This window comes from Marmota marmota, unplaced genomic scaffold, assembly GCF_001458135.2.
Source record: "Marmota marmota marmota unplaced genomic scaffold, marMar, whole genome shotgun sequence".
Classification (NCBI taxonomy): Eukaryota; Metazoa; Chordata; class Mammalia; order Rodentia; family Sciuridae; genus Marmota; species Marmota marmota.
Window position 1 is genome coordinate 16596771 of NW_025999880.1, and position 11580 is coordinate 16608350.

Sequence of the window (11580 nt, forward strand, 5' to 3'; positions counted from 1 at the left end):
TAAACTTGAAGTGTTTCCTACTAGCAAGCCTTGGTCACACTATTCTTTCTCCCTAGAAAGCTGACCTTTCCCCATCAGATTCCTGCCTACCTCCAACTGGCAGTTTGTATCCAGTTTTAGAATGCACATCTCCTTCAAAGGAGTAATTTCATTTCTGCACATTTGCCCTATGGGCATGCATGCAAAATATTTCCAAGTCTAAGGATGCCCACTGCCATGTGGTAATGGCAAAAGATGGAAAGAACCTAAATGCTCATCGGGCTGTGTTATCATGTTACAGCCCCATGAAGGAAAACTGGGCAGGCATGAAAGGAATGAGGTGAATCAAATTACAAGAAAGGGTAGGATGGGGCCAACACAGTGGTGCACACCTTGTAATTCCAGTGACCAAGAAGGCTGAGGCATCAAAAGTTCCAAATCAGCCTAGGCAACTTAATGAGACCTTATCTCAAAAAATTAAAAGGACTGGGCATATAGCTCAGTGGTAGAGGACCTCTGGGATCAATCCTCAGTGCCATCAAAAAAAGAAAAAAAACAAAGGAAAAGAAAGTGCAAATGATGTTTGTACAGGTTGAATGTTAAGATTGCCCACTGTACCCCACCCTGAGTCAGGGTTTTGTACCAGATGTTTAGGATAGTTTATTTTCCTCATCATTTGATTAAAGACAGTTACCATGTGACTTGATGGGCCTTTCTTCTCTTGCTCTCTTCTGTGTTCCCCTGGATTTGATCTTACCTCAGTGCTCACTCTAACACAAGGGGGCAGTTGCCGATTGGCTCCACGTGGTTGTTGCTATGTGGAGATACAGGGCTACAGGTGGAAAATGTGACTTTTTTTAAAGAGGCTGGAAATTTATATTTTTGCATGATATCTTCTGAGGTTTTTAAGAAAAATGTTGGTGCATGTTTTATAAAAGTAGAATGAGACAATGAGACTGTCTGAGCTCAGCTAGGCCAAGATTGCCAATTTTTAATCTTATTTCTCACGTATTGCTCAAAACTAAGCCATGTTTCCCATGCCCCTGACCACTGACTGCCCCAGAGGAAGCTGGATGTGGCTTAGTATGAAGAAGGTTATTCTGGAATTGGCCTGGGCTTTGTACCCTGGCTTCAGTGTATGTTAGCCATGTGATCTCAAGTAAGCTCCTGAGCTGTGCCTCATTTCCTCCTCTATAATATGGGAGTCATCCATCCTGCAAGCTTAGTGAGCATTCTTAAAGCTCAAATGGAGTGATTTGTAGAAACTGTTTAGCACAGGCCAGCTGTGATCAGCGCTGATGTTTCCTGGTACCCTTTTTTCTCCCTTGGGGGATTAAGAAGCCCAGTGAAGCTGTTGTCCTTTGCCTTCAGGTCCAGTTTGGCCATGCCGGAGCTTGTGCCAACCAGGCTTCTGAAACAGCAGTAGCCAAGAACCAGGCTTTGAAGGAGGCAGGCGTGTTTGTGCCCCGAAGCTTTGATGAACTTGGAGAAATCATCCAGTAAGTGGACCTTCAGGAAGAGTCTGGCCTCCCCCACCCTTTCCAAGCCCCTCTTGAGGACAACAGGCTCTTCTATAACGTTGGGGCATCTGATTGTTTCTGGTCCCTTTCAGGCATTTAGCACAACTGTGTGGACAGTGCAAGATCATTGTTCTCTTGGCTTTTGTTGTTTTGATTTAGAGCAGCAGGTCCAGTTTCTGAGCCCACAGCCTTGACCAGAAGTTGGTGGCTATAAATGAGAGATAAGCATGGAAATGTATCTCCTCTGATTGCTAAGTTGTTGGGCTCAAGAATAGAGGCAGGAGGATTATAAGTTCAAGGCCATCCTTGGCAACTTACTGTTTCAAAGTAAAAAATATAAATTTTAAAAAGTGGGGATATGTAGTTCAATGGTTTAGTGCTCTTGAGTTAAGTCCCCGGTACCACCAAAAAAGTTGTTGGAGATCCCATTGTCTCTTCTTCTACCTCCTAAGTTTGGCTCTGCTCCCCCCTGTCCTTTGTTGGACCCAGATCCAGCTTTCTATCAAGCCCCATCCTGAGGAGATATGGAGCAGAGGAGTGAGGACAGTCCTGGCCAGCACTTTTCTTCACTTATTCTCATAATCCAACCTGTGACATGAACCACTGACAGCTGAGGTGGCCTGTGGTGTTAGACAGAGGAGCCCAGATTTATTAATCTATAAAATCTGCAGGAATGAATGTTGTTCCCTGCCTCTTTCTCCCTCGTAGGTCTGTGTATGAAGATCTTGTGGCCAAAGGAGTCATCATTCCTGCCCAAGAGGTGCCACCCCCGACAGTGCCCATGGACTACTCCTGGGCCAGGGTAGGTGCCTGGGATCCCTAGCAGTGAGGGTAGGGGAAACTTGGGGGACCAGTGGGGTAGGTTTTAAATTGATTTGGCCTTTCAAGGCCCTCTCAACTAGTTAAAAAGCAATGATGTTACCTCTCACTTAGAAGAAACCTCGGTGATTAAATCTTGGACTTTGCCCACTGCCTGTTGCTGGAGCTTGTGAGATGAGTAAAACAAATATAGGTCCCACAGGGCCTGGGCAACCTGTGTCTCCCACATCTGTCACTTGATGAGGAAACAGAGGGTGCTGGGGCAATAATGTCCTTTAGAAATGTTTTGCATTTGGTAAGGGATTTTAGGGTTGAAGTTGATAGATCACTCTGCCTAATTGTCTATGGGGCATAGATGAAGAGCCAATATTTTTTTTTTTGGGGGGGGGGGTACCAGGGATTAAACCCAGGGATACTCAACCACTGAACCATATCCTCAGCCCTTTTTTTATTTTGAGATAGAGTCTTTCTAAGTCATATAAGGCCTTAGCCTCCCAAGCTTATGGGATTACAGGTGTGTGCCTCTGTGCCTGGCCAATATTCTTGATATACAAGGACTCTTAGGAGTAAATGTTAAAAGATCCAATGACCACCAGGTATAGTGGCACACACCTATAATCCCAGTGTCCCTGGAGGCTGAGTAGGAAGGGTACAAGTTCAAAGCCAGCCTTAGCAACTTAGCAAGACACTATCTCTAAATAAAATAATAAAAAAGACCTGGGGATGTGGCTAGTGGTTAATTCCCCCTGGGTTCAATCTCAAGTACCAAAAAAAAAAAAAAAGATCCTGTGACCACTGGAGCATACCTGTATTCCCAACTACTTGGGAGGCTAAGGCAAAAGGATCACAGGTTCATGGCCAGCCTGGGGAACTTAATGAGACCCTGTCCCAAAATAAAATAGAAAGGGCTTGGAATGTAGCTCATGATAGAGTGCTTGCTTACTATGTGCACAGGCTGGGGTTGTGGCTCAGTGGTAGAGTGCTTGCCTAACCCATGTGAGGCACTGGGTTTGATTCTCAGCACTATATATAAAAAAAATAAATAAAATAATGGTCCATTGACAATTAAAAAAATATATATATTGGGGGGGGCTGGGCTTGTGGCTCAGTGGTAGAGTGCTCGTCTAGCACGTGTGAGGCCCTGGGTTCGATCCTCAGTACCACATAAAAATAAATAAATAAAATAAAGGTATAAATATATATGTGTATATATATTAATATTTTTTTTAGAAGTAGTTGGACACAATACCTTTATTTTATTTATTTGTTTTACGTAGTGCTGAGGATCGAACCCAGGGCCTCGCACGTGCTAGACGAGCACTCTACCGCTGAACCACAATCCCAGTCCCATATATGTATATATTTTTAAAAAGGTGGAGGGGGGTAAACATAGGTAGGAAATGTCTTTTCAACATGAAAAAAAATGTACCACTTCACTTTATGAAAGGAACCAAAATAAAACTGATACCAATTTCCCCTAATAGGTTTGCAAAGATTGAATTATTTGATGATAAATTATGTTTATACAGGTGTGAGAAAACTCTTGCATTCATCCATTATTGATATGAGTGGAAACTGATAAAGCCTTTCTTTAGGCAGTTGAATAGTATCAGGTTTATTAAATTGTTCGCTAGGTGTGGTGACACACTCTGGTAATCCTAGTGACTCAGGAGGCAGAGGAAGAGGATGGGGAGTTCATGAGTTCAGTCCTTTTCATCTTAGTAAAGAACAGGTTGAGAGGGCATTCCACCATTTCTACAGCTCTGTGTGTCAATACATTCTTGGTGGGGTGTTTGCAGCTATATCTGAAGTGTTTTAAAGATCTTCTTTGAGGTTCCTGCTTCAGTTTCTTAGCCAAGTGAGCTTGGCTGGTTACTGAGCCTCAGCCTGGTTTCCTCTGCTGTAATAGAAGGAATGATTCTGCTTTGTGAAGTTAAAATGAACCAGTGGATGTAAACCGCCTAGTGCGCCGCCTGGCCCAGCAAATGCTCAGTAAGGGTTGGAACTTGTGCCAGTGTCAAGTGGGTAGGGTACCAGGTGTGGTGCCCTGTTTTCTATACTGCATGTCGTCTAATCAGAGGGCTTTTGCACTTAGTCCTTGGGAACTTTGGGAATTGTTGCTTGGCTACCAGAGTGGCCAAATCATGCTTGGGACACTTCAGTTCTGAGAGCACAGATGGTGGAGCTACAGAAATCTATGGTGGTCACCATAGCCCTATCTTCCTCTTCCTTATTTCTGCTCAGGAGCTGGGTTTGATCCGCAAACCTGCCTCATTTATGACCAGCATCTGTGACGAGCGAGGACAGGAGCTCATCTATGCAGGCATGCCCATCACTGAGGTCTTCAAGGAAGAGATGGGCATTGGTGGGGTCCTTGGCCTCCTCTGGTTCCAAAGAAGGTGAGTTAGTGACCTTACCCTATCAAAAGAGTGGGGCTGGGACAGCTTGAGTAGTGTGTCTAGGGTCAATCTTCTTTTTTTTTTTATATCAGGAATTGAACTCGGGCACTCAACCACTGAGCCACATCCCCAGCCCTATTTTGTATTTTATTTAGAGACATGCTAAAAATGGCTGAAGAAATAGATTTTAAACCCTCATTGCTAACTGTGTCTTAAAAGTAGCATTTGATAACAGAGAAGTCCAGAGGTTATGCCTTGGAGTTGGCATGAGACTTGATTGCAAGGGAATTACCCTTCTCGAATTTGAGCCATTTGTCTGGGGAGATGGGAGAATGGGAGTGTGGCCTTGTGGCTACTTGGCCTTTATTCCATCTCTCCTCTCCATGCGTCTGTATATCCTCTAGGTTGCCCAAATACTCTTGCCAGTTCATTGAAATGTGTCTGATGGTGACAGCTGATCATGGGCCAGCTGTCTCTGGGGCCCACAACACCATCATCTGTGCCCGGGCTGGGAAGGACCTTGTCTCCAGCCTAACTTCGGGGCTGCTCACCATTGTAAGTATTGTCATTCTGGGAGGAGAACAGGAAGGACATTGGGCTTTGACATCTGGCTGCTAGACTGCAACAGGGTCCTAGAAGGATCCACTGAGTGTAAAACCCTGGACTGGGGCTGTTCAGGCGTCCTGGATTGGTTTGTGAAGTTGAAGATAACTTAAAGCTAAGGGCAGGATGTGCTTGTTTCTACTATAGGGGGATCGGTTTGGGGGTGCTTTGGATGCAGCAGCCAAGATGTTCAGTAAGGCCTTTGACAGTGGCATTATCCCCATGGAGTTTGTGAACAAGATGAAGAAGGAAGGAAAACTGATTATGGGTATTGGCCATCGAGTGAAATCTGTAAGTTATCTATCTACTTAATAGGGGGTGGAACTATAGGATGGGAGGTGACAGGAGGTGATTGGTTTAGTGAAAACACCCATGCTCCTAAGTTGCAAAAGCTAAAAGCTATGGATATGTCAGCAGATGCCAAGTATAAGGCAGCTGATCTAGGGATGTGGCTTAGTAGTGAAGCACTCCTGGGTTCAATCCTCAGTACCAAAAAAAAAAAGAGGTGGGGTGTGTGGGTTAAAGAAACCTGTCGGTGGCCTTATGCTTGATAATGCCTCTTGCCTCAGTGGCAAACAACTCCACACATCTCAGTGGCCTACAAGGGCAAAGGTTTATTTTTTGTTCACATTACATGTGCTCCAGGTTAGGAGCCGCTCTGTTCTCTGTACTGCAGAGCACCCCTTCTTGGGTCTCATTTCAGAAGGAAAGTGGTAATGGCAGATCAGTGGGAAGGCTCTAACACTTCCACTTGGAAATTGCTCTGTTTTATTTTCCATCGTGTTTCAGATGGGTGCACCTAATATGGGGTAGGAAACTCATAAATATCAACACAAACATGGTGCCTATAATCCCAGCAGCTCAGGAGACTTACAAGTTCAGTTCAGACCAGTCTCAGCAACTTAGCAAGACCCGGTCTCAAAATAAAAAATAAAAAGAGCTAGGGAAGTAGCTCGGTGATAGAGTGCCTCTGGGATGAATCCTCATTACAAATAATTATTATTACTTCAAGGGAAGCTCAATTGGCAGAGACAAGTGGAGAAAAACAATAAATATTTAAAAGTTAATATTGTCTCATTCAGGGCTGAATGTCCCTGTAACATGTTACATGTACAAAAAAAGAGAAAGAAGACATAGTTGGCAGCTGCTTAGGGCCTTATAAGTAGGGGCAGCTTCTTAGTAAGTCCTTGGCCCTGTAACTCCAGAAACCTCATTTAGTTGGACAGTTCATTGATCTAGGTGAAGAGTGTGAATCACATTAAACAAGAGGGTCAGGTGTGTGACCCAGGACACCCCCGTCTAGGCATCTAATTGCTTGGTAGTCCTCAGTTTAGACATCCAGAGGTTGCTTGATGAGCAGGGACTATATTAGAACCTGCCAGGGGTGGTCCTTAGCTCTAAGGACCATTCCATCTAGGCCCTGCAGAACTTTGCTCAGGTTCTGAACAGGTCACGCCTTTCTAATCTACAGCTCAGGCCCTCTGTTTAAGATCATGCTATACCTGCTCTACAGCACTCAGGCCTTGGACTCCATCCTTTCTGAAGTCTGTGGGTTTGCTGAAGGAGGATGCTACTGGTATTGGGATTTGCTGTGTGCCTAAATCATTTCACTTCCCCACTGACAGATGTGGGGTTTTTTGTTTTGTTTTGTTTTGATTTTGGTACCAGGGACTGAACCCAGTGGCATTTGACCATTGAGCCACATCCATAGCCCCTTTTTATTTTTTATTTTGAGTTGTTGAGGCTAGTTTTCAACTTGCAGTCCTCCTGCCTCAGCCTCCTGAGCTGCTGGGATTACAGGTGTGTGCCACCATGCCTGGCTAGGTGTGGGTCTTTTAAGAGATGGTTAACTCCATTCATCAAAGGTCTAGAGTTTTTCCTCAGATTGTGGGGATACTTTGCCACCTGACTTAAGAGTCAGGTGTACTTCCTGAGTGTAAAACCTTGTTAGCTTGACTAGGCCCTAGTGGCTAGAACCTAGGTCTTCAGTTGGAGCACCTGCTTAACACTGCATGGCTAACTTTTTGAATGTCTCCAAGGCGTGTAATGTAGAAGAACCTACAAATGTTTATTTTGAGACATGAGTGGACTTCAAAAACCTTTAGCACCACAGCAGTGTCATAATCCCTGCTATGTGGAATAGTGCACATGGATGAGGTTCTAGAATCATTTCCAGAATAAGATGTGTGGCTCTGACCATTTGTGACCCAAGTATGAACATTTCCCTTAACAGCAGTGTTGGAGTGGGTTCCTCTATAACTTTGGGTCCATTTTTTAGATAAATAACCCTGACATGAGAGTGCAGATCCTCAAAGATTACGTCAAACAACACTTCCCTGCCACTCCACTGCTCGATTACGCACTGGAAGTGGAGAAGATTACCACCTCAAAGGTAATAAAGGGAAAATTCACTACTCGTGTTTCTGGGTGAGTTTCTTAGGGGAAATGGAAAGCAGTTTGATTGTATGTTCAAAATAAAATCTGGTTCCCTGGAAATTTTTATTTTTGTTGCATAACTAAATTGAACCAACAGAAGTGTGTACTAGCCATAGAGTCCTTTACTATACACTAGGAATTGAACTGACACAGTCTCCAGCACATGGGAGAGTTTGTGATTTTAAAACTCATAGTAATAGTAGTAACAGTGCAAAATTTAAAAAAAAATGAGAAATGATGTTAAATGCTTTGAATTTTTTGCCTTCCCAGAAACCAAATCTTATCCTGAATGTAGATGGTTTCATCGGAGTTGCGTTTGTAGACATGCTTAGGAACTGTGGGTCCTTTACTCGGTGAGCACTGCAGCCATTTTCTTCTTCAGCTTTGATTTTTGTTCTTTCTTCCCAACCGTTGCTGACAGCTCGGTCCTTGTCCCCAATGCCAGTCTAATAACAAGGACATGGTTTTGAGAAAAAGGAAAAAGGCAGGTTATTTCTTTGCTAGCAAAGGAGAAACACAGGGGGCTCCTGTCCCAAAAGCTGTGATTCTGCCCATCAGCAGGAACAGGGGTTTTTTAAAAGAGGTGATTCAGAGAAAATGAGATTAGGGAGGAGAGATCAGGAAGAATGTGATGTGAGGGAGGAGAAGATTAGGGAAAAGAAGATCAGAGATCAGAGAAGATAAGATCAGGGAGGAGAAAGGGAGGAGATCAGGGAGAAGCAGGTTGGGAAAAAGAAAAAAAAAATGTAAGTTTCAAAGCCACAAGGGATACAGTCAAAGCATCAGGTGAACCCCTGATACACAATTATGAATAATGTATGCTCACGATAGAGAATTTAGAAAGTATAAATATAAAGAGGTATAAAAAGAAAACAAATATTGTCTCTAACCCTACCACCCAGAGCACTTCTTTTTCATTTTGAAACCAAAGAGCTGCTTATCCCCAGGCAGTAGTAGTTACTGGGTGCCTGGAGGAGGACAGTCATGTGAGCCATTTTAAAACTACAAGTTGATTGTGTGTTGCAGGGAGGAAGCTGATGAATACATTGACATTGGAGCCCTCAATGGCATCTTTGTGCTGGGAAGAAGTATGGGCTTCATTGGTGAGTTTACTGTTGTTTTAGGCAATTTTTTCCCTTTAAGCCCCCATAGTTAAGCTGCACCACTTACCTGTGTAGTAAATATCTATAACAGAGATGTCACACTTTTCTTAATTGTCATTCTTAATCCTTTCTTTCTTTAATATTCCCCTTATTTTTACCCTTGTTCCTTTATTCTTGGGAAGGGCTCTGATTGCTAGCCTAGGAAAATGGCATTAAATAACAGTTCCCCTTTTGCCAAGTGGCTGGTTTTACCTGTGGGATCCAAATTTACTTCCCCATTTCTTTATGCCTGCCCTTTTTTTGTGTCAGGAAGACTTTTTTCCCCCTCCCTCATCCTCTGCCCCTCACCAGGCTTCCAGACTCTATGAACATAAAGATGTATTTTCTCCATTTCAGGACACTATCTCGATCAGAAGAGACTGAAGCAGGGGCTGTATCGTCATCCATGGGACGATATTTCATATGTTCTTCCAGAACACATGAGCATGTAACCAAGCCAGGAGTCCTAGCACTGTAAAGTGAAGACAAGAACTCCTTGGGAAATAGCATGCAGACAGCTGGCAGTGGAGCCTGCTATAGGATGGGTCTGAATTGTAAGCCGCCACTGGTATGCAGGCACCAAAGACCAACAGCCATGGGTAATGCCTTTTCAGTCCACACAAAGAAGCTTAATATTTTTTTTTTATAAGCATAGAAATAAAAAAAACCAAGCCAATACTTGTGTCATTTTGCTCTGCTACCTGCTACCTGCTGTATTTATTATATGGAAGCATCAGAATAGTATTCTTCCTCCTTGTAGGATGTTATGATGTCACTTTCTTTTTTCTATCAGTTAAACATTTTTCCCTGCTTGGAGGAAGGGAATGAGACTTCAAGATATTATACATTTAAAGTATCTCCTGATGTCTTGTTTTTCTTCTTCCCTTTCCTCCTCCTCATAACATGAAGAACATTTGTATTAATTTGATTTTTAAGAATCTTTTTCTATGGGTTAAGGATTTATTTAGCACCCCACAGAAATGTTCTGTATTACAGGTCAAGGTCTGCTTACATGGGGAGAGGGGTGTGTGTGGGACCATTGCATCCTTTGCCATTGTCAAAAATGCGTGGAGTAGTAATTTAAAATGTAAAGTTGTAACCTACATATGTTTAAAATGGAAATGCCAAGCAAAAAGCTGTGAATGTCTTGTGTCTTATGTCTTATGTTCTCTGTATTTATGCAGCTGACTTGTCTGTCTGTTACTGAAGTGTGGGTCCAAGGACTCGTCCCAGTTACTTTGCATCTATAATCCAGAGATGCTGGGTAGTTGCCATCTGTCTCTTCTCTTTATTATTATAGTTTCGTTTAAATAAACTATATAGTAACAATGAAAGCATGCCGCTGTCTCATGTCATCCATATTCTTTTATCTGTATTCCTTCGAATTGTACTAATTCAGTACTATTTGGTTTTAAATTTTTAGTTCACTTTTTTTTTTTTTTGCAGGGGGGGCGGTGGTGGCAATCAGGGATTGAATCCAAGGGCCCTCAACCACTTAGCCACATTCCGCAGCCCATTTTTATTTTATTTTGAGATAGGGTCTTCCTAAATTGCTGAGACTGGCTTTGAACTTGTGATCCTCCTGCCTCAGTCTCTTGAGCCCCTGGGATTGCAGGTATACACAACCACCCCGGATTTAGTCCACCCCTTGAAAAGAAAAATAGGAATAAAACCTGCTTTGCTGGGCAGTTGGTGTTTGAGGATAGCCCAAGCAACTCAGACCCTGTCTCTGTCCTTATTTCCCTTTTGATTCTGCTATAATCCTCCACAAAGACACCAGTGATTTGTGTGTGTGGTGTGGGCGGGTACTGGGGATTGAACTCAGGGGCACTCAACCACTGAGCCACATCCCCAGCCCTATCTTGTATTTTACTTCAAGTCAGGGTCTTACTGAGCTGCTTAACGCCTCACCATTGCTGAGACTGGCTTTGAACTCGCAATCCTCCTGCCTCAGCCATGTGCCACCGGGCCACCGTGCCTGGGGCACCAGTGATTTTTCAAAACACATCAAATGGAACCACTCCTTTGCTTCAAAACCCAAAATGGCTTTTATTCATCTTTTTAACCATTGCGAAACTGAACTGAAACATTTGACTCGAGCATTACCTCATTTAGTCCTCACTGTGACCTTTCAAACTAGGTAACATCCAGTTTTTAGAAAACAATAATTCCGTTCACCCTTATCAATTTAGCCAAGGGTCACTTTTTCTTTCTTTTCCCGCTTAAATTATTTTTCTCCAAATCCATTTTACTAATTTTTGGCAGTGTTGGGGATCAAACTCCCAAGCCATTTTAAGTACAAAGCCCATGTAACGACCGAACGTTTAACTGGGTGATGGACCAAGGTAGCTTAAGTGTTTTGTGCATGGTGTGTATTGCGGACTTAACCTGGGGGTGCTTTACCACTGGGCTACATCTCAAGTCTTCCGAGACAGGGCGCCCTGAGATCCTCCTCCCTTAGCCTCCCGAGTCACTGGGGTTACAGGGGTGCGCTACCACGCCTGGCAAGGTGGCTTTAACTTCACAAAACGTGAAGCGCAAGCGCGGCTCTCAAGGAGGGGAAAAAGCCATCCACTCCCGAGGTCGGTGGGAGCCTGCGCCCACTATTTAATCCCAGAATCCTTCTGTGTCGCACTAGAATGGCCGCACGGTTCTGAGACTGCGGATACTGGCGCGGCGGCG

The 11580-nt window shown here is 43.7% G+C and overlaps 1 protein-coding gene across 4 annotated transcripts in view; it reads left to right on the plus strand.

Annotated features, from left to right (window-relative positions):
- Positions 1 to 10236, plus strand: part of Acly (ATP citrate lyase) — a 35155-nt gene extending 24919 nt beyond the window's left edge. For 2 of the 4 annotated variants that reach the window (XM_015495713.2, XM_015495714.2), the window contains 9 exons: positions 1351 to 1478; positions 2208 to 2301; positions 4563 to 4717; positions 5122 to 5272; positions 5468 to 5611; positions 7599 to 7712; positions 8027 to 8109; positions 8783 to 8859; positions 9256 to 10236. In XM_015495713.2, the coding sequence (XP_015351199.1) occupies positions 1351 to 1478; positions 2208 to 2301; positions 4563 to 4717; positions 5122 to 5272; positions 5468 to 5611; positions 7599 to 7712; positions 8027 to 8109; positions 8783 to 8859; positions 9256 to 9350 (1041 nt within the window). In that variant the 3' untranslated portion in view covers positions 9351 to 10236. Of the gene's footprint in view, positions 1 to 1350; positions 1479 to 2207; positions 2302 to 4562; positions 4718 to 5121; positions 5273 to 5467; positions 5612 to 7598; positions 7713 to 8026; positions 8110 to 8366; positions 8404 to 8782; positions 8860 to 9255 lie in introns of those variants that run through there. The other 2 variants (XM_048791403.1, XM_048791411.1) reach the window with 2 other exon arrangements.
- The last annotated feature ends 1344 nt before the right edge of the window (positions 10237 to 11580 follow it).